The 23,819-nt window shown below is 37.8% G+C and overlaps 1 protein-coding gene across 9 annotated transcripts in view; it reads right to left on the minus strand.

Annotated features, from left to right (window-relative positions):
- Positions 1–23,819, minus strand: part of LOC106874233 (uncharacterized) — a 59,894-nt gene that overhangs the window by 13,139 nt on the left and 22,936 nt on the right. For 7 of the 9 annotated variants that reach the window (XM_089353893.1, XM_089353932.1, XM_089353902.1 and 4 more), the window contains 3 exons: positions 13,559–14,372; positions 4,606–4,697; positions 1,243–1,522 (listed from right to left, as the gene is read on the minus strand). In XM_089353893.1, the coding sequence (XP_089210019.1) occupies positions 1,243–1,522; positions 4,606–4,697; positions 13,559–14,372 (1,186 nt within the window). The other 2 variants (XM_089353943.1, XM_089353951.1) reach the window with 2 other exon arrangements.

Consider the following 23,819-nt stretch of genomic DNA (forward strand, 5'->3'; position numbering starts at 1 on the left):
CATTTATTATACAGCATTGTAATGCCTAATTAATTATTCACTAAATAAAACAAGTTTATGATGGACTTTAAAACAAACCAGTTCAAGCAACACACGATTATTTATACACCAGATTTGGGTTCAAAGTATTAAATACTGAGAAGTATTAGAACTGTGGATTAGAGGAATAGTTAGAGTACTACACAAAATGCCTTGTGGCATTTGTTACAGCTCTTAATATTCTAGATCAAATCTCACTGATGAACTTTATCTTTCGTCCGTCCAGGGTTGATAAAAATATAGTACCAGTCAAGTGCTGGGGACAATATAATCGACTAAACCCAACCTCACAAAACTGTTGGTTTTGTGCTTAAGTTAGAAACAATTACCATGAAGTATGATAATGTTTAGGCACTGTTATTCTATATATCACTGGGAGGGAGATGAGTGCTGCTATCTCTAGCAGTTGAGTGTCTATTGTTGATAAGACCAAGGAAGGTCAAAATCACATGATATGGTGGTCTCAGCACTGGAAGTGATGGGGATTTATTTGTCTCCCCGCTAGTAATATGCAGTGGGATTGAACCTATAACCGTATAGTTGGACAGCAAGTTTCTTAACCACACAGCTACGCCTTAGAAAATTAATACATTTACTTGAAGGAGCCTTACATAAAATCTGAAAACATGTAGTTTAAAGCCCAAAGTTCTTTTTTCAAATAGTGTTTAAGTAATACAATCTTTTTTTATGAATATAAATCTATTGAGTATTAAATAAATTAGAGCCAGGTGATATTTTACAGAAATCAAACTCTTATAATAGCATTGAGTTGAATTAACATGGCCTGTCAAAGAGTAAAAATAGTATTAAAAAAATTAAAATTGAAATATCTTTTTAAATTAATATTGCAGATTTTGGTTTCAAGAATGATATTACGAAAAATCAGAAAACTAATCCTTTAGCATTTAAGCCAACCATATCTAGCCCAAATATTCTACCTGTTTTAAGTTCAAATTGTCCAGATCTAACATTTCACACCTACCCTACAATGTCATTTTGAACATAAACAATTTACATCATCGAAATCTCAAGGTTACAGGAGAATGCAGGGTAAATTCAAAACATTTGACAGAATAATCTGAACACTAAAGGGTTAAACAATATCCAAATTGAGAAAATTTTCTGGAACATTCTCTCATCCACAGGTAGAATCAAACAAATGCATTTCAAAACAAGAAAAAAAAAATTATAAATTCTACCTACCTTGCACAAAGACAAAGTTTTCAATCATCTGCAACACAGGATAAATCATTAGAGGATATGTACAGATCACAGCAACAATGAGGCAGGCATTAAGCAAATGCGCACCTAAACCACTATGAATAAGGGACAGGTTGATCAATTGGTTAACATGAGAGCCAAACCGTAAGTAACCAAACAAACCAAGCACCAGCAGAATGAAGCTAACTATCAGTATAGCACCGTTAAGAAATTTAGAGAAATTGTGGCGGTTCCCATCCATACTACTTTCAATTGGAATAATCTGCAAGAAAAAAGAAACAAAAAAATGATTATACATAATGTATGAATTTATTTCAAGCAATATTTTTGCACTGTGGGTATGTTGGTGCAGTGATTAACAGTGAAACAACAAAGTAACATAAGAAAACAAGAATATATTACTATTATATATAAATGTTGACAGGAAGGAAGCCTTGTTGCCAGCTAAAGACATATACTTTCATGGGTCTAAAGAACAATGTACCTAAAAGTGCTTACAATTAACAGTTAAGCAATAAGATTTGAGAATGTGAAATATGTACTTCTACATATCCAATTCTCTTTTGTAGGGGTGGGGTCCTGTTTCCCAATGAAGTGTGTCTTCACAATCCAGAATTTTACAACACCTGAACAGCTGGCTAAAACTTGTATTTGTATATAATTTTGGCATGCTATTCTGTGCTAAATACTGCACTGAATGTTGGTGTTTTGTACAAATGTTTATGTTCTAATGCATATCAGAACATAAACATTTTTATTATGTAAATTCAATGTGTCTCTCCATATTGGCAATTTAATAACAGATTTTAAACAATAATTAGGTGATACTAGTGACTATGAACAGCTCCCTCAATAAGTAGGAAGTTGGGATATCCCTTACAATATTTCGATCCCACCCTATTTTCTGCATTTCAGTAGACCAAAACATCAACTTTTATATTGTGCACCTACAAAAGGCATACAATTAAGGTAGTTTCAGTGACTGTTGTTGTTTAGCATCAAGACTTGACATGGAACTCAACTATTTCTAGCAGGTTGTGTAACCATGAAAGCTTCTTCAATAAGCAGGAAGCTGGGACATCTCTTACAATATTTTGTACCCTTCCTATTTTCTGCATTTCAAATTAAATAGGGTAAAATAATTATGCAGTGAAATTGAATAAGGGTTTTGATATTTTTTTTCTTTTGTGCTAAAATCCTTTAATTACTCATCTGTGAAATATCACACGTTATTCATTTGCTAAAAACCTTCAATTACTCATCTGTGAAATACAACAGATGTTATTCATTAGTCAAGTAGACCAAAACAGTTTTTATATCACACTCCTAAAAAAGGCATATGATTAAAGACTGACCTGGAACTAAATAAGCCCAACTGTTATTACAAGCTGTGTTGCCTCTAATTTTTCTTAACATGTGAGAAGAACTTCTGATGCTTTGAGCCAAAAAAGTTTTAGTCCACAGATTTCAAACTTTAATGTAGTTTATTAAGCACACCATGATCATCAGCTTTGTTTTAACATCCGCTTTTCCATGCATGCATGGTGGGATGGGAATTTTTTTTTTTGAGACAGATTTTTCTATGACTGGATGTAATTTTTTGTTGCAACCCCTCACTTGTTTCCAAGTAAGGTAATATTTTCCTATGAGCAGACATCTTTCCACAGAATACTGGAAATGAAGAACACCACTTGCATGACAGTGTCACTCATTAGCAACTATGAGGCAAGAAGACAGTAATACACACACACACACACATATTGTTGGCACTCGCTTACGACGTCGAGGGTTCCAGTTGATCCGATCAACAGAACAGCCTGCTTGTGAAATTAACGTGCAAGTGGCTGAGCACTCCAGACACGTGTACCCTTAATGTAGTTCTCGGGGATATTCAGCATGACACAGTGTGACAAGGCTGACCCTTTGAATTACAGACACAACAGAAACAGGAAGTAAGAGTGAGAGAAAGTTGTGGTGAAAGAGTACAGCAGGATTCGCCACCATCCCCTGCCGGAGCCTCGTGGAGCTTTAGGAGTTTTCGCTCAATAAACACTCACAACGCCCGGTTTGGTAATCAAAACCGCGATCCTATGACCGCGAGTCCACTGCCCTAACCACTGGGCCATTGCGCCTCCTACACACACATATATATATATATATTTAATTAAACAGAGGACAATTAAATAGAACAAATCTGCTACTGAAACACATGTAGTAATACCCATATAATCCATTCATTTCATTTTGTCACATAAAAAGCAGCCAGCACACCCTGTAAAGTGATTGGTGCTAGAAAGGGCATCAAGTTATAGAAACAAAACCAAATCAGACTGGAACTTGCCAGCTCTGGTCAAACTGTCTAACCCATGCCAGCATGGAAAACGTACTAAAGGGTGACGATGATGATCACACACACACACACACACAGGATGGGCTTCTTTCAGTTTCTATCTATCAAATTGACTCACAAGGTTTTGGGTGACCCAGGGTTATAGAAGAAGACACTTGTAAATTAAAATGAATAACAACATTTTGATGTGCACAACAGCAATACAACAATCGTGTAATGGCACAAACAGAGTTTAGAGGGAATGCTGAATACATGCTTTAGCCAGGAGCATCAGTAGTCTATCCAGTGGAGTAGTAACCTTATTAAGTATTATATTTCATTAGCTACTATGTCATTCAAATAATGAATTACTTAGCCCATGAACATTTAAACTGGTTATCTCAGGCCCAAATATTTTGCCTGTTTTATGTTCAAACTGACCAGCTCTGGCCTCTCATACATACCTACAATGTCAATCTAAAAATAAACAATCACATCATTGAAATCTTAGTGTTGTGAGATTGTTGTTGTTGTTTGCACTCCGTCGCTTACGACATCGAGGGTTCCAGTTGATCCGATCAATAGAACAGCCTGCTCCTGAAATTAACGTGCAAGTGGATGAGCACTCCACAGACACATGTACCCTTAACGTAGTTCTCGGGGGATATTCAGCGTGACACAGTGTGACAAGGCTGACCCTTTGAATTACAGGCACAACAGAAACAGGAAGTAAGAGTGAGAGAAAGTTGTGGTGAAAGAGTACAGCAGGGTTCGCCACCATCCCCTGCTGGAGCCTTGTGGAGCTTTTAGGTGTTTTCACTCAATAAACACTCACAACGCCCAGTCTGGGAATTGAAACCGCGATCCTATGACCGCGAGTTCGCTGCCCTAACCACTGGGCCATTGCACCTCCACAGTGTTGTGAGATAGTACATGATTAATTCAAAAATAATGTAAATAAATAAGCATCACGTTTGACAGAGTAATTTGAATGCTGAAGGATTAAACATACTCACAGTTCCAATTCCTTCAAAGGCACTAGCTAACAAGCCAAAAAATATCGATGCTTCTGAAGATATTAATTTCAACTCATCACTGAATGAAAATTCTGGATAAAAAAAGAAAAAAAACAAAAGGTCAATAAAATTAACAAAAAAAAGAAACCCTAAGAAACAATACACACTCCCTCTCACCTCTCACCAAAACTGAATAAAGTGATTAATCAAAATAAATAACATTTGTTTTAGAAATTAAAAGAGGAAATAAAGAAAGTTTCTAGAAAGTTTTACAAAAAAACCTTTAAATTTTTATATTTTGGGAGCGAAGATTTCCATTTTCATTTCCTATTTCTGTACTTCAATGCTTCAAGTGAACAACAATGCTTTTATAACATTTGTTTTATTTTTCTTTATCAATGTAATTAGCAAAAATTAAAATAAATAACCCAAACACTTGTAAATTAATTATTTTAAAGTGTTGTTTGACTTTCCATGATTAGAAATATCCAACAATGAATGATCATGTCAACTGCTCTTTATCAAAAAAATTAGGTAAACTGGTGACATATAGCATTAGGTATAATACCAAAACACAAATTACTATATATGCCAGGGTATAAGACACTTTTTTTAATATTCTTAAATGTAACAAAAAATTGCTATGCATCTAATGCAACCATATTACAAACAGGATACGAAGTGCATGAGTGTATAATGAAACATTAACCCTTTAGCACTTAAACCAGCCATATCTGGTCCAAATATTCAACCAGTTTTATGTTCAAACCAGCCAGATCTGTCTTCTCACACCTACCCTACAATGCTAGTCTAAAATTAAACAATCACATTGAAATCTAGAGACAAGATAATGTGATTAGTTCAAAACAATACAAATAAAAACACGTTATATTTGACAAATTAACTTGAATGCTAAAGAGTTAAACTTGCTTAAAGTGTAACTTATACACCCGCAAATATAGAATATTAAGTAAATTTTAACCTAAAACCAACTAATTACTTTATGTTTCAGCAAAATTAAAGACATTGTTTCACAACTAGGCACAGGAGTGGCTGTGTGGTAAGTAGCTTGGTTACCAACCACATGGTTCCGGGTTCAGTCCCACTGTGTGGCACCTTGAGCAAGTGTCTTCTACTATAGTCTTGGGCCGACCAAAGCCTTGTGAGTGGATTTGGTAGACGGAAACTGAAAGAAGCCCGTCGTATATATGTATATGTATATATATATATGTGTGTTTGTGTGTCTGTGTTTGTCCCCCTCAACATTGCTTGACAACCGATGCTGGTATGTTTACGTCCCCGTAACTTAGCGGTTCGGCAAAAGAGCCCGATAGAATAAGTACTAGGCTTACAAGGAATAAGTCGTGGGGTCGATTTGATCGACTAAAAGGCAGTGCTCCAGCATGGTCACAATCAAATGACTGAAACAAGTAAAAGAGTAAAAGAGTAAGCATATTTTTTTTATCAATGATTTCGTCTGGAAAAAAGGACCATACCCATAGCCTTCGTAGGACATTTAAGCTTGGACCAAATTTAATCCTTTAAATTGGCCCTTTCATATGGAAAAATTAGGAACAACTGCACTTAAACTACTTGTTTATACCATCCAGTTTACCAACAACAATGGCTCCTATCATATTTCCAATTAATACAAGTGGAAATGTTTATGTTAGTTAATTCTATGGTTGCATCTTCTATACAGCAATTACATGAAGTACAATATATATTTTAAATAACTATGAAATGCTAAGAAATTAATATAATTAGTTTTACATAAATTCTGCTGTCAAAAAAATACATAATCAAATCCACTTTGATTAATACGTAACTGCTGTTACATAAAAAATAGCATTTTTTTTTTTTTGAAAATCATCATCATTATTTAACATCCGCTAACATTTCAAGATATTTATTTGATAGAAAAATTTAGAATTCTTTTTACGAACATCAACATAATAAAACAGAATTACATACTCTTTTTTTATACTCTTTTACTTGTTTCAGTCATTTGACAGCGGCCATGCTGGAGCACCGCCTTTATAGTCGAACAAATCGACCCCAGAGCTTATTCTTTGTAAGCCTAGTACTTAATTCTTTTGCCGAACCGCTAAGTTACAAGGACGTAAACACACCATCATCGGTTGTCAAGCAATGCTGGGAGGACAAACAGACACACAAACACACACATACATATATATATATATATATATATATATATATATATATATATATATATATATATATATATACATACACATACAAAAATACTTGCATAACACATATGCAAGTATACATACATACGTGTGCACATGTGTGTGTGTGTGTGCAATGTGCACTTGTGTGTCTCTCTCACACACACACACACACACTAAGTACCAGACTTAAAACAAGTACTGGAGGCAATTTGTTTGACTTAATACTTCAAGGCTGCAGTCCAATGAGTGAAACAAATATAATAAAAAGTAAAAAACCAAAATCGTAGCTGTGGCCAGTGCCTCCTGACTGGCTTCCGTTTCAGTGGCACGTAAAATGCATCATCCAAACGTGGCCGATGCCAGTGCCCCCAGACTGGCTCCCATGCTGGTATGAACTATGCCAGGCCCACCTGACTGGCTCCCATGCCAGTAACATGTAAAAAGCACCATCTGAACGTGGTCGATGCCAGGTCCACCTGACTGGCTCCCGTACTGGCGCCACATAAAAAGCATTCTCCGAATGTGAACGATGCCAGGCTTGCCCAACCAGCTCCTGTGCCAGTGGCACGTAAAAAGTACCATCCGAACATGTCTGATGCCAGTGCCCCCCGACTGGCTCCTGTGTCGGCGGCACATAAAAAGCACTATCTGAACATGAACAATGCCAGGCTCGCCTGACTGGCTCCTGTGCCGGTGGCACATAAAAAGCACTATCCAAATGTTGGTGGCATGTAAAAAGCACTATCCGAATGTGAACGATGCCTGACTGACTGATTGATACATAAAAAGCACCCACTACACTCTCAGAGTGGTTGGCATTAGGAAGGGCATCCAGATCAGATTGGAGCCTGGTGCAGCTGCTGGCTCTCCAGACCTCAGTCAAACCTTCCAACCCACGCCAGCATGGAAAACGGACATTGAACGATGATGATGATATATATATATATATGGGCATGGCGTTAGGAAGGGCATCCAGCGGTAGAAACTCTGCCAAATTTAGATTGGAGCCTGGTGTTGCCATCCGGTTTCACCAGTCCTCAGTCAAATCGTCCAACCCATGCTAGCATGGAAAGCGGACGTTAAACGATGATGATGATGATGATGATGATATACACTAGACACAAGTTTCATAAACTACAAAATATAAATATCTACACTACCACACTTGAAACGTACCGGTTATAACTCTTTATCTCAATTTTGAATGTATGTGAATGTACGTGAATGTATATGAAGGCATTTATAGAATGCCCAAACTTATTTCTGCAAATGTGCTAAGCACTGATACTGATCGTAGTTTAATCAATAAGCGTAGGAGTGAGGTAAATGCAGTAAAAATAAGGGGGTCAGTGGGGTCTCATTTCAGCGGCCCTTCAGAAATTGAACCTCCTTACGATACTCCCTGGGAGTTCATGGTAAGAAATTCATTGTCATTGCTATGATTTGGTTGTCAATGCCATGTATTTAGTATAAAATGCAGTAAAAATAGGATGGGGGGGGGGGGTTAGTGGGGCCCCAGGTAGGTGGCCCTTAAAAAAATAGACCCCCTTAGGACATTCCCAGGGATTAGGGAAGTTGCTGGTTTGAGTTTTGTTGTCTTTGCACCAATGGTCTAAGAGAAGTTAATGAACATATAAACATGATGGATAGAGAAACAACACTAAAATTTATGGAGCACTCCGTCAGTTACGATGACGAAGGTCCCGGCTGATACAATCAATGGAACAGCTTGCTCATGAAATTAACGTTTAAGTAGCCAAGCACTCCACAGACACGTGTAACCTTAACCTAGTTCTCAGGGAGATTCAGCGTGACACACAGTGTGACAAGGGCAGCCCTTTGAAATACAAATACAACTCATTTTTGCCAGCTGAGTGGACTGGAGCGACATAAAATAAGGTTATTTCTTTATATTCTTTCTACTTGTTTCAGTCATTTGACTGCAGCCATGCTGGAGCACCGCCTTAAAGGGTGTTAGTCAAAGAAATCGACCCCAGGACTTATTCTTTGTAAGCTTAGTACTTATTCTATCGGTCTATTTTGCTGAACCACTAAGTTATGGATATATCATCATCATCATCATCATCATCGTTTAACGTCCGCTTTCCATGCTAGCATGGGTTGGACGATTTGACTGAGGACTGGTGAAACCGGATTGCAACACCAGGCTCCAATCTAATTTGGCAGAGTTTCTACAGCTGGATGCCCTTCCTAACGCCAGCCACTCAGAGAGTGTAGTGGGTGCTTTTACGTGTCACCCACACGAAAATGGCCACGCTCGAAATGGTGTCTTTTATGTGCCACCCGCACAAGAGCCAGTCCAGGGGCACTGGCAATGATCTCGCTCGAAAACCCTACCAGGCCAGTCAGGCGGTACTGACAACGGTCACGCTCAGGATGGTACATCTTATGTGCTACCCACACAAGAGCCAGTCCAGGGGCCCTGGCAACGATCTCACCTGGCTTGCCAGGTCTTCTCACGCACAGCACATTTCCAAAGGTCTCGGTCAGTAGTCATCGCCTCGGTGAGGCCCAATGTTCGAAGGTCTTGCCTCACCACCTCAGCCCAGGTCTTCCTGGGCCTACCTCTTCCACGGGTTCCCTCAACTGTCAGGGAGTGGCACTTTTTCACGCAGCTATCCTCATTCATTCCCACCACATGTCCAAACCAGCGCAATCGTCTCTCTTGCACACCACAACTGATGCTTCTTATGTTCAGCTTTTCTCTCAAGATACTTACACTCTGAGAGAAAAGCTGAACATAAGAAGCATCAGTTGTGGTGTGCAAGAGAGACGATTGCGCTGGTTTGGACATGTGGTGAGAATGAATGAGGATAGCTGCGTGTATATATATATATATATATATATATATATATATATATATATATACATACACACATACACGAGATATATATATATATATATATATACACACATGACAGGCTTCTTCCAGTTTCCGTCTACCAAATCCATTCACAAGGCTTTGGTCAGCCCAAGGTGTCACACAGTGGTTGGGAAGCAAGCTTCTTACCACACAGCCACATACATACATACAGGCATACAGGTATGGCTGTGTGGTAAGAAGCTTGCTTCCCAACCACATGGTTCCAGGTTTAGTCTACTCTACTTGACACTTTGAGCAAGTGTCTTCTGTAATAGCCTTGGGCCAACCAAAGCCTTCTGAGTGGATTTGGTACATGGAAACTGAAAGAAGTCATCATGTGTGTGTGTGTTTTACTGTCTGTGTAAAAAAATAACCTGAGTATATCTGAAGGTAAACTTGTATCTATTTGCACATCAGAAAATAATACTTTAAAGTATTATTTTGTGATGTACAAATAGATACCATGAGTTCACCTTCAGGCATACTCATTAGGTTATTTTTATGTATTATCTGAAATAGAATACCTGCATATCTATTAATCTCAAAAGCTGAATTATTATTGATTTCTATTATATATTTTGTATATTTCTAGATAAATATATAAATATATGATAAGCAAGAAAGTAAGACCCCACTGTATGATATGCAGATGCATGTAATGGTAAATGGTTGTACCTGATTGATTTGGGAATTCGTTTTCCCAAATTATTTAAATATATATATATATGTATATATATATATATATATATATATATAAAATGTATATGTATATGTGCATGTAACCCTGAACCAACTACCTGATATTATTTTTGCTTACATGCATATGATAACATTGTTTAATATCAAACGAGCAAAAATATTTTAAGCGTCAGAAATTATTCATTAGTGTTAAGCATTGGATTAAAAAACATGAATAATTTGAACAATCTGTAGTCATATTAGTAATAAAAACAATTAAAAAACAAAAAAAAATCATTAAAATTTCAACATTATAAATATTATTCAAAATATATTTGTATTCAAAATGAAAGAAAAGCAAAACAAACATTCTGTTTTAAAATATCTGATGACTCATAGCATTAGTATTCTCATACATGGTTTTTGCGCACTTTATATTACCAGATGTGTTTATATTTATATCAAAATATATTGGTGTCTCACACACACACGCACGTACACACACACACACACACATGTGCATGCACACACACACACACACACATATTTTACTTCTTTTAATCATTAGAGTGTGACCATGCTGGTGCACTGCCTTGAAGAATTTTAGTTGAACAAATCAATCCCAATACTTGCCTTTTTTTTTTTTAATTTTTAAGCCTCAAACTTATTCTATCGATCTCTTTTTCTGAAGCGAAGTTATGGGGACGTAAACACACCAACACTGGTTGTCAAGCGGTGGGTGGAGTGGGAACAAACACACCTATCTATATCCTCCTCATCATCATCCTTTAATATCCAACTTCCATGCTGGCATGGGCTGGATGGTTTGACAGGAGAAAGCCAAGCAGGATCCTGCACCAGACTTCAGTCTGTTTTGGCAGGGTTTTTACAGCTGGATGTCCTTCTTAACACCAACCACCCAGCACACATACATACACAAACACAATGGGCTTCTTTCAGTTTCTGTCTACCAAATCCACTTTCAAAGCTTTGGTCAGCCAAAGGCTATAGTAGAAGACACTTCTCAAAGCATATATAATACTTTTTTTAATTTTTTATTTTTCTCTTTCTGTGTAATGTTTGAAAGATAATCACTGCAAAATTAATCTGACCTACAAGACTTAAGGAAATTAGTGAGAGAGTGGTGATGGTGAAGACAGGGTTGAGAAGTTAAAAAGTTCACTTAGCAGCCATGAAATCACCATGATCTTAGTAATGCTTATTAAGTAGGGCAAGTGTCGTCTGCCATAGAAATGGGCTGACACAAGCCTTGTAAATGCAACTGGATAGACTGAAATCATACCAAGACCTACTGGCTGGACAGTATCAGCACTTAAAACTAGCCAGTGTTGTCATGTATTACTCATTCTCTTTGTGTCTGAAGATTTCATCAAACCTGTATGGAATACACAGCCTCCTACACAGATAGGACACTGTATATGTAGTTCAGTTGACTGAATAACTGGCTGTGTAATAATAAGTTCGTTTCCAACCACATGGCTCCAGGGTTAGCCTCATTGCATTGCAACTTAGGCAAGTGTCTTCAATTATAGCCCTGGGCTGACCAAAATCTTGTGAATAAATTTGGTAGAGAGAAGCTCAAAGAAGCCCATCATATATATGTGTGTGTGTCTTTATGCCTGTGTTTGTTCCTCTCACTACTAGACAACCAGTGTTGGGTTGTTTATGTCCCTGTAACTTAAGCAAAAAGAGACCAACGAAATAAGTACCAGGATTTAACCATTTAGCATACAAACCGGCCATATCCAACCCAAATACTTGACCCGTTTTGTGTCCAAACGAGCCATATCTTGTCTCTCACACCTACTCTATGATGTTATTCCCAAAATATACAATCACATGATCAAAATCTCAAAGCTACAAGACAATGCACGATTAATTCAAAACAATGTGAATACATAAGCATTACATTTGACAATAATCTGCATACTAAAGAGTTAAAAAATGACTACAGGGGTTAATTTGTTTGACTAAACCCATCAAAGCAGTGCTCAAGCATGGTTGCAGTCCAATGACTGAAACAAGTGAAAGATAAAAGATAATCTGTACAATTCCATTTCATTGTTACTAACTTATGATTTATACATTTCAAGGAAGTGGATTATTAATATTTCAGTCAACACATTTCAATGAATGCTGATGTTATGTTGAAACAGTAAAATTATACCTATAATGTATCGATGCTATGCAGCTGAAACAAACGACAAATCAATAAACAGCATGAATGAAATAAGGACCCATTTGCCTTGTCTTCCATAAGTGCACTATTACAAAGTATTACAAATCTGTTATCAGTGTGATAAATAAAACAAAGGCAGGAAAAACTACTGCCAGAGATGCTGTCATTATCCTAACTGGCTCTTTCTTAGCTCACAATACAGTGAGTAAACCTATACCTCTTCTAAACCCACAACATTGAAAGGAGTAAAAGCATCCATGATTTGTAAAAATTAGATATTGATGGCTAACACCAGCTCAAGATATTTTTCTTTTTTTTTTCCTTTAGAGAAAATCACATACTCAAGATTAACCTTTTAACATAGATATTATTCAGTCAAAAGCAATGCTTATTTATTCTCATTGTTTTAAACTAATCATGCATTATCTTGTAGCTTTCAGATTTTGATGAGGTAACTATTAATTTTTAGAATGATATTGCAGGGTTAGTGTTAGAAACCAGATCTAGCCAGTTTGAACATAAAACTGGTAGAATATTTTGGCCAGATAGGGCCAGTTTAAATAGTGAAGGGTTAAGCATTTCTGCAACATATTTCTATTAATTATTTTTGCTGAGTATTTAACATAGTTTTCACAACCTCTTTGCAAGCATCATTTTATTTTCTAAAAAACAGTGCAAAATATTAACCCTTTAGCACTGAGACCAGCTATATCTATTTTATCTGTTTTTGGTTCAAATTGGCCAGATCTGGCTTCTCACACCTACCCTACAATGTTACTCTAAAAATAAACCATCACACAATTGAATTCCTGAAGCTACAAGATCATTTATGATTAATTCAAAACAATGTGAATAAAGAAGCATTACATTTAACAGAATAATATGAATGCTAAAGGGTTAAAAATAAACTGTGTTAAGCATGATAATAAAAATACAAAGACAAATAGATAGACAGACATTAACAAAAAGGATTAACAAATCAGTTTTACTACTTACTTATGAAAAGGAAAATCATGATGGCACCCCAACCAAGAACAATAGATGCATTGGCACAAATACTTATAATTCCCAAGACACGCATATTTCGAACAAAGGAGAAGAGGATGAGAATCGGTAATTGAAGCAAAATGAGAATATACAGATTGGGTGCCATCTTTACATAGGAGACATGTGGTAGCAAAATATGTGAAGATGAAGTGATTATATCTGTGGATATTAAAGGTGATATTGATGTCGTAACTGGGAAAGTGGCATTGTGGTTACTGAGGTGTGAGATAACTGTTTTTTTAGTGCCCTTAGGGGTTTCAGTCACTGAAGGTGGAATTAAAGTTCCACTTTTGTTAAAAACATTAGTGCAGTTCCAAGATATACTGTGGTTTGGTAAACGATTAAATTGGTTAGAAGGAATTCCCATTATGTGCTTCAAACTTAAGGAGGTGTTAAGCTGAGTGTTGTTTGCCACATGTAAAAGCACACATTGCGGAACAACGGGGAAAAAAGATAGCAGTGTGTTACCAACAAAAATGGAATAGCCGATGCAGTAACCAAACTGCGTTAAAAAGACACAAAAGTTCACGACACCTTGACCAATACGGCCAAACGCAATCATGCCAATGTCTCCATAGGATAGTTGTTTCTGTAGTTGACTTTCCAGCTCGAGGCGCTGTTGGTCCATATTATCAGATGACTTCAGGTGACGGGCATCGAATTTCCAAAGAAGAATATCCAAAGCATAGTATTTACATTTCACAATCAGCTGACAACAGTGGCTGGTAAGGCTAGCAATGATGAGAAGTAGAATCAAGCCCGCCTGAAAGTAGAGCAAAATGAAATTATTTTAGAAGTGCTGTCCAGATTGAATCATCATCATCATTATTTCATATACACTCAACAAATTAGACAGTTGGAAAAGAAAAATTGCTAACATCAGGCTACAACAAGTAACCTTAGATACCAAGAACTCTAAATATTCTAGCTGTCCCTCATAACAGTTTACTGGAGGTGTACTAAACTGGGTTTTATGCTTATTTCCATTATCCATCTGTTCAAATCTTTAGGGATAGTTCTTAATGCACCTATAACTACAGGTATACATTTTACCTGCACTTTCCATAATCTCTGTAACTCAATGCCTAGGTCCTGGTACTCTGCCATTTTTTCTATACCTGTCATATTGACTTCCTCATCATTTGGGACTGTAAAGTCAATTATCTGACACTTTCTATTCTCTTTATCTACTAAATTACTAAATCAGGCTTTCTACTTATATTACTCTGTCCACCCGAATGTTAAAGCCTCACAACGTCCAATATTTCTTACTTTCTAGTACTTTATTAGGTTCATGTACATAACATTTATCAGTATGGTTAAATTTATTATCATTATTTCTTTTGAATTTGGGATAGGGTCAGCAATATTCAAGAGAGGGTACAATTTGATTACATTGATCCCAATACTTCATTGATAACTTATTTTATTGATCTCAAGAAGGATGAAAAGCAAAGACAACCTCAAAAGCATCTGAACTAAGCTGGAAGAAATGCAGCTAAGCATCTTATCTGTTGTGCTAATGATTCTGCCAGCTCACATTATTATTATTATCATCATCATCATCATCATCATCATCATCATCATCATCATCATCATCATTATTATTATTGAGTGAGAGAGCAGTGCATGCCATCAAAGTGACACTGGGGTAAAATATACGAAGCCCACTATACCCATCATTACTACCTGCCTGATAAGGGTACACCAGGCACACGCATCACAACCATATGTGCACGACATGGTGATCTCATATCAAGATAAACAGCACATGACCTTGCAGGTGGGGCCCAGTTAGAATTTTCTTCAGGTCGAGTAGCCCATCCCGCTCAAAAGGTCCCTGAATAAGGTTTGTTTAAGGATGTTGAGCAAAACACCCATGTTTCCAAAGGTGAATTATTGAAACCCCAAAGAATTCCTCTCAACACATGATTATTATTATTATTATTATTATTATTATTATTATTATTATTTATGGTTTCTTTTCATTGTAACTTTATTGCAGCTGCCTTAGTGCCAGGCATCCTCCGGAGGCCAAGAGTAGCCAAGGGACTTTTGCTTTGCTATGCATGCTAAGATTATCACCACATTTATTCCATTTTAGATGGAGAGTGCTTTCTGTAGTATATGGGCTGTACCCATCAAGGTTATCCTTTGTAGTTCATGGAGATTGAAGTTACCAGGGAGTTGCTTAATATACTTCTCAGCTCCCTTCTTTATCATTCCAAATTCTGCCATGGTCGATTTTGCTTTCATCCTTTCGGAGTCGATAAAATAAGAACCAGTTGAACACTTCCCCCAAAAATGCTGCCCTTCCAAAATTTCAAACATTGTGCTTATGTGAGAATATTATTGTCATTGTAATTGTTACAACTATAAAAGGTGGTAGACAGGAAGAATCATTAGACCAAATTCTATGTGGTATACATTCTACAAGATCAACTTTGCTTTTGTCCTTTCAAAATCAATAAAATAAATAAAATAAATAAATATGCATCCACCAAGAGGTGTCAGAAAAGTTACCACAGGGATAACTGGCTTGTGGCGGTCAAGCGTTTGCAGCGACATCGCTTTTTGATTCTTTGATGTCGGCTCTTCCTATCAAGTCCTAGGATCAATGGTATTAACTTAACCCTACCCCTGGCTATGTATCAAAATCAGAAAAAAATTATTACTTGCTGGTACCACTTAAAAAGCACCCAGCACACTCTGTAAAATGCCTGGTGTTAGGAAGGGCATCCAGCTGTAGAAACCAAACTAAATCAGATTGGAACCTGGTACAGCTCTCCAGGTTGCCAGCTCTGGTCAAACTATCCAACCCATGCTAGCATGGAAAACAGACATTAAAGGATGATGACAATATATTATTATTGTCATTGTTAAGACAGAGAGCTGGCAAAATGATTACAGCATCAGAGAAAAATGCTTTGCAGTATTTATTCACGTTCTTTACATTCTGAGTTCTAACTTCACTGAGATTAACACCTCCTTTTACCTCTTTGGGGTTGATAAAATTAAGCACCAGTCATGCACTGGGGTCAATGTAATCAATCCCCTTCTCCTCAAAATTACTGACCTTGTGCCTAAACTGTGCTGTTGAGGAGTGGCTAACATACTCGGTACAGTATTTAATTTTGTCCCATGTTCTAAATGTTATCTTTGCCTTTTACCTTTTGGGAGGTAAATGAAGAATTCTGTGTGTTCTGTGATACTCAGCCTTGTGCTGATTCAATATCAAAAGAAATTGTCATCATCATTCTCAATGTGTACAGATAATATGTTCTAGGTTGTCTTCACCTTGCAGTACATCTGCCATAAAGTGCTAAATTATAAATCAGATTCACACAAAGAGTCATCCACATCACTACATGTTTTTCTTTCGTTTTGGCCTTGTAATATATAGATAGGATGGAATTTCAAAACATTATCAGTTGCTGTGTTCTGATCCCTTGACACCATCTTTGAAACCCAATTCCTATAAAAGTTTGTAAAAGAACAATAAATTAGAGTGAGTTAATTAGCTGTGAGGGGGTGAAAAATCCAGAGTTTTAGACATTTTCACTGAGAGAGCAGGGATGGTGGATATAAAGACTTTGGTATTAGGGATGCAAAATTGTAAATAAGGGTTTGAAGAAGTAGGGATGAAGGAACTCAGTTTCGAGAATAAGAAGTAAATAGAAAGTTTTTGAGTATATGGTGTAAATAGTTTTGTTAGGCATAGTGAGAAAAGAAGGTTGTAGAATATACAGTATTGCTGTAAGGTAAGGTCCAGACTCTGTGATCACTGGTGGTGTTAGCCTATGTCAGCAAAATTTAATCCATATATGTTCCAAAATGTTTTGTGAGTGAAATTTGGCATGCATGCATGTATGTATGTAATTTGGCAAAGCTCGCTCGATCTCAATTTTCAGTACGAATACGGACCGTGAAAGCGTGGCCCATCGATCCTTTCCGAACATGCATGCATGCATACACACAGACAGACATAGACATACATACATACATATATACAGGGTGTGGTGAATAAATTGTCTAAATCAATCAAAAATAAAAATAACACTGACATCTTATTTTAACAGATATATTTACCAAAATTACATAAAAATATCTTGAAATACTAAAGAGTAAATTTATTCAATAAAATCGCCATTGGCTTCAACCATGGCCTCCGAACGACTTCGGAATCTCCTGGAACTTTTCTGGACAATCTCTTGGTTTAAGTTGGTAAATGCTGTCATAATCCTTGCCTTCAGTTCATCTTTGGTGTTACAAGGAGTTTTGTTGGTCTCTCATTCAACTGCACCCCACACATAATAATCAAGGGGGTTGCAGTCTGGGGAGTTAGGTGCCAGATGTTAAGAGTGATGTGGTCACAGAAATTGTCTGACAGCCATGACTGGGTTCTTCTGCTTGTGTGGCATGGTGCAGAGCCCTGTTGTCAGACATAAGGTCTTTCAGCAGCCACTCTCTTAACCCAGGGCAACACTACCTTCTCCAGGCACTTGATGTAGGCCTCCATGTTGTGGGAAGATGAAAGGAGGCATAACACCACCATCACTCGTGATCACTCCAAACACCATGATGTTGATTGGATGTTTGATTTTTATCACTCTCGGTACATGTTTTGGGGACACAACAAGCCAATGGTTGTTCTGTGTGTTCACACTCTGATCCTGAAATTCTCATCTGAGAAAAGCAAAAACATGTTTGGTTGGAGGGGATGCTTAAGTTTGTTCAAAAGCTTCATAGCGCAGTCTTTCATTTTGTCCGTGATGGCTTGGGTACAAATTGGCCCTTTCTCATCTTGTATGAGGAATACTGAATGCTTTTAAACACTATCTACTTCATAAGAAACTCAGACACTCCCATGTCCCTGGCGATGGACCTGACTGACATGGAGGGATCGTTGTTAATCATGGCCTGGATCACACCAACAAATTCAGGAGTTCTTTTCTTATCAGAATGAAATTTCTGAGCTGCCGTACCTTTGTAATCACCATTAGTCTTGTCCAACTCTTTCTGAATCCTCTGCACTGTCCTCAGATTGACACCCAAACACTTTGAAACGTTCGTATTGGAGCTTCCAGCACAAATGCCAAGCAGTACAGCATGTTGTTTCCAAACTTCTGGCAGAGTGAATCACGTCATGGTACTGTTTTTTTCTCACAGACAGTGTCTGACTGACCCTACTATACTATATAGTCGACAAAATCAAAAACAAACGATGTGCATGCATGAAGTTAAAAGTATAAAATAGCGACAATTTACCCATCGCACTCTGCATACATGAAGAGCTGCCCAGGCTCCATGTCTGTTTTGGCTTAGTTTCTACGGCTGGGTGCTTTTATCCAGCACAGGTGCATTTACGTGACACCTGCACATGTGCCTTTTACGTGGCACCAGCACCCACAAGCCCTCAAGGTAGGAATGCTCAGCTGGAGAGCGATGCAGGGAACAACTTGTATGCATGGACAACAACGCTTTTATTTTCTCTCTTTAGACACACGTAATTTGGTATATTATATATGTAAAAGCCCATTAAACATGACAGCTGGCATTGTTCTCTTGAATATAAGCAGCATGGATGTGGCAATTATAGGTGCCTCGAGCAGCAGATGTCCAGAGAGTGTACCACTTACACAAGCCTTCATTTCATCATGTTTTTCATCGACCAGTTTGTCTTATTCGACTACGGCAATCCATAGTATACAACACATAATAGAAGTGTTAAAAATGATGCAACGCCCGTGCCTGAAGCTTTTGAAAACGCTTTGAACAGAGATAATCCCAAACGCATGTATTTGTCAAAGAAGAACTAGTCTACATTATAGGATTTAAAAAAACGAAGTTACAGGTGTTACATCAATTTTCTACTCTTAAACAGATGTTTAAATAAAGACTAGAGGTCGTTCACTCCCAGCTCTTGGCTGGCCATTGACTCTACTAAGTGCATCCGTCTTTCGACAGCTTTTTCGTTGTGCAGGTTGTCCATCGAAAAGCACCCTCATAACCAAGCAGACGTGGTAGGGTTGTCAGTTTAGTCGTCGACGGCACGACCTTGTGACAGGTTGTACTGGGTTACGTGCTACCAGTAGCGGCATAACTACAGAGTTGTACCCCAGTAGCACCAAGAGTAACCTGAAATACACAAACATAAATACGTGTGCGAGAGTGAGAGAGAGAGAAAGAGAAAGAGAGAGTGTGTGTGTGTGTAAAAATCTGTGCATCGAGCGAAAATTCCTCGAGATTTTCGTTGCCCAGCGCAGTTATGTCCCTTTACATCCAGGAGATGACTTTGGTTATCTCCTCTTCCAAAAACTGATTTAAAAAAACAGTATCCAGTGTGCTTACAGCCGTGAAGGTCTGTTGACATCTTTATATTATAATTTTTTTTTTAACTTAAGTCATTTGACTATGGCCATGCTGGAGCACCACTTTGAAGGTTTTTAGTCGAACAAATCGACCACAGGACTTATTTTTTGAAGCCTAGTACTCGTTCTATCGTCACTTCGCCAAACCGCTAAGTTACTGAGACGTAAACACACCAACACCGGTTGTAAAGCGGTGGTTGGGGGGGGGGGGGGGCAGACACAAAAACACACACACACGACGGACTTCTTTCAGTTTCGGTCTACCAAATCCACTCACAAGGATTTGGTTTGCCCGAGGCTACAGTAGAAGACACTTGCCCAGGGTGTCTTGCAGTGGGGCTGAATCCAGAATCATGTGGTTGGGAAGCAAGCTTCTTACCACACACCCAAGGGACTAATAATGTGAGGTTCAACTCTGCTGCATTTTCAGTAGAGGGAACTCAAGCAATGTGAAATGAAGAACTTTAGTCATGTTCTCCACAGACTGGGAATCAAACGCTGCCTCCCACGAGACCATACACCTTCATTGAGCTAATGTAGTTAACCAAAACCCTCGAAGATGATGTATTAGCCCAGCTGCAATTCAATGACAAACCAATTAAAAGAAAAAAAAAGCAATTAAAAGTTCTGATCGCTACAAATCCTATCCTCTACAATCAATCTTCAACTTGTTATATTGTTATACAGTATTATTACACTTCTTACACATATCTCTAATTTTCTGATTATTTTACAATGAGAGAAATGTCTTTTTTGTCATCAGGGATAATATTTCTCACCCTAATCAATAAGATAGTTACTTCATAAATTACCCAATCTACAAGAAATAGCAGTCTTATCATACCTGCTAAACATTTTAACCATGGAAAACAGACTTCTTTAAATGATGATGATGATGTATGTATGCGTGCAGTGTTTGTTAACATCTGCTGCTCGTTTATTCAAAAGTTAGTATTTGTATAGTGTTCTGTTGGCATTTCTTGTCAATAAATCACCCACTTGTTTTGTGTCTTTGAGGCCATGTGGAGAAAGATCTCTAACTTAAGATACAGGCAAGGATTAGCATCAAAAATGTCATCTGGCTGTAAAACAATGCCTCAACAAGATGTGTGTTTAATTCATTCTAGCATGTAAAAATGGACACAACACAAGTGAATGAACAAACTGATGAAGCAAGGCAGGCAGAAGATGGAATCTTAATATGATGTCATGACAACATTAAATTCTTCACTAATTCCACTGCTGGCTTTATCCTACAATTACTTCCTCCAGAAACATATATGCTGAACCATTCTTTAGAGCCTTTCAAATTCAGGCTTCTCATTTCACACTAGACTATATAGCACTGGAGCTTATCAAAGGCCTATAGTACCCTGAAAATTGAAAAGATTTCTTGCTGTTATTTATCAAGAATTAGATCCCCTACAGTTCCACATCCAACTGTAAATTATAACAGCATCTTGATTACTCTTATTATCATGCATCAGCTTTAATTTAAAATATTTTTCTTATTGGTTTGGCCTGAAGGAAGGGGCTGGGCCTACACAGGCACACTGAATCCGGTGAGATCGATGGAATTAATCTTCCTCTTGCATAGTTGCCAGTTGAAGGTTTCAGAAAAAACATGGGTAAAGAAGGAATTCCAGAAGACCAATGTTCTTGTGAGAAAATAGAGAATGTAGTGATTAGTGCAAGACCAGGGATGGGGATGGGGACAGAATATGGGTGTTAAGAAGAAAGACAAGTGAGAGTGAGTCAGGGGTCCCTAGGTAGAGGTAACACAAGAGTAGTCAGCTCCTAGGGGCAGAAGTCTGTCATAATGGTTAAAAAATGTTAAGGTATGAGAGCATAGATGTTGACTAAAAGGAGGAGTTGGTTGACGAGCATCTTCAAGCCAATCAGCCAGGCGATTTTTTTGGGGGAAATAGTATAGAGTGTGTATGTGCAGTAGGAGCACCATTCCAAATGTGTGAAGAGTTCATTGGTGTTCAATCATTGGAGATCAATGAAGGCCATGACTGACTATGCAGCACTTTACTGGGGAATACAGCTGCATATGTGACTGAAGAATCCAGACATCTCCTACCCATGATAAATCTTCCATGTGCCCTTAAACATAAGTTAACTCCAGAAGGAGCAGTATTTCATTGTTGCATACATGCATGATACCCAGGCAGCTATAATGAAAGCTCCACTGTATGATTTCAAAAGCTTCCATCGGTTAGACCCAAAATAATAGGTTGCACATTAGATATAAGTAGGAAGAACTTGCACAGCATTATTCACACACAATCATCCCAAATCACCTGGAACGAGCAGTAAGACATGGTCAAAATGATTGGCAAAAAGGCTGAAAACAGGAGGTATCAAGGTTACATGTGAGTGCAGAAGTTTAAGATAAACTGAAAGGAAATATCATCTGCTAAGGAGTGGTTTTTTTGAGGGGAAATCAGGTTGGCAGAATGCAAGAAATGAAACCAAACCTTGGAGCATACTAGACTTAATAGAGTGTTGTTGTTGGCACTCCGTCGCTTACGACGTCAAGGGTTCCAGTTGATCCGATCAACAGAACAGCCTGCTCCTGAAATTAACGTGCAAGTGGCTGAGCACTCCACAGACACATGTACCCTTAACATAGTTCTCGGGGATATTCAGTGTGACACAGTGTGACAAGGCTGACCCTTTGAATTACAGGCACAACAGAAACAGGAAATAAGAGTGAGAGAAATTTGTGGTGAAAGAGTACAGCAGGGTTCACCACCATCCCCTGCCGGAGCCTCATGGAGCTTTAGGTGTTTTTCGCTCAATAAACACTCACAACGCCCTGTCTGGGAATTGAAACCACGATCCTATGATTGCGAGTCCGCTGCCCTAACCACTGGGCCATTGCACCTCCATTAATAGAGTGTAGGTAAAAGAAAACTCCAATCACACATGCTGCAATATGATTGGATGCCACTAATAAAAAGATGAGAGACAAATGAAGCAATGTAGGTAGGTTGTTTTTCAATGAGATTTGTTTGGCAAACAACATTAAATACTTTTTTTGATGTCTATTCTTTTACTTGTTTCAGTCATGACTGCAGCCATGCTGGAGCACCACCTTGAAGGGTTTTTAGTTAAACAAATTGACCCCAAGGCATTTTTTTTAACGCCTAGTACTTATTCTATCAGTCACTTAAGCCAAACTGCTAAGTTACAGGAATGTAAACACATCAACACCAGTTGTCAAGCAGTATGGTGGGGAGGGACAAACACAGACACACATATATCACAGGTATTTTTCAGTTTATCACAGGTATTTTTCAGTTTCCATCTACCAAATCCACTCAGAAGGCTTTTGTTGGCCTCAGGCTATTGCAGAAAACACTTTCCCCAGGTGCCATGCAGTGGGACTGAACTTGGAACCATGTGGTTGGGAAGTAAGCTTCTTACCATGCAGCCACGTCTATGCCTAAAAACATTGTTTTTGAATTTATTTTTAAGGAAGGCCAAGGCCCACTGGTGAGTGATAGGCAAGCTGATCTTCAATAGATCTGGTTTTATGAAAAGCCTCGATAATGGTTACTAAGAAAGGAGAGTAATTTGAGATGATGGAAATACTCCGAGCCTGCTCTCTATAAGCTTATACTTTTTCTACTGTAGAACCAACATAGAACAACTCTAAAATGATAATGATAGCATTAAAAATGTAAATGCACATGGCTGTATGTTGAACAAAACGTTTGCTATAGATATTATGAAATATTAAGTGCTTGAACATAACATGCTTCAAAATGATCTTGATCAAAACATACTATTTGCTAAAAACTTGTAATACTTTTAAAAACATAGCTCAT

The sequence above is a fragment of the Octopus bimaculoides genome, chromosome 1 (assembly GCF_046866305.1).
Source record: "Octopus bimaculoides isolate indiv1 chromosome 1, ASM4686630v1, whole genome shotgun sequence".
Classification (NCBI taxonomy): domain Eukaryota; kingdom Metazoa; phylum Mollusca; class Cephalopoda; order Octopoda; family Octopodidae; genus Octopus; species Octopus bimaculoides.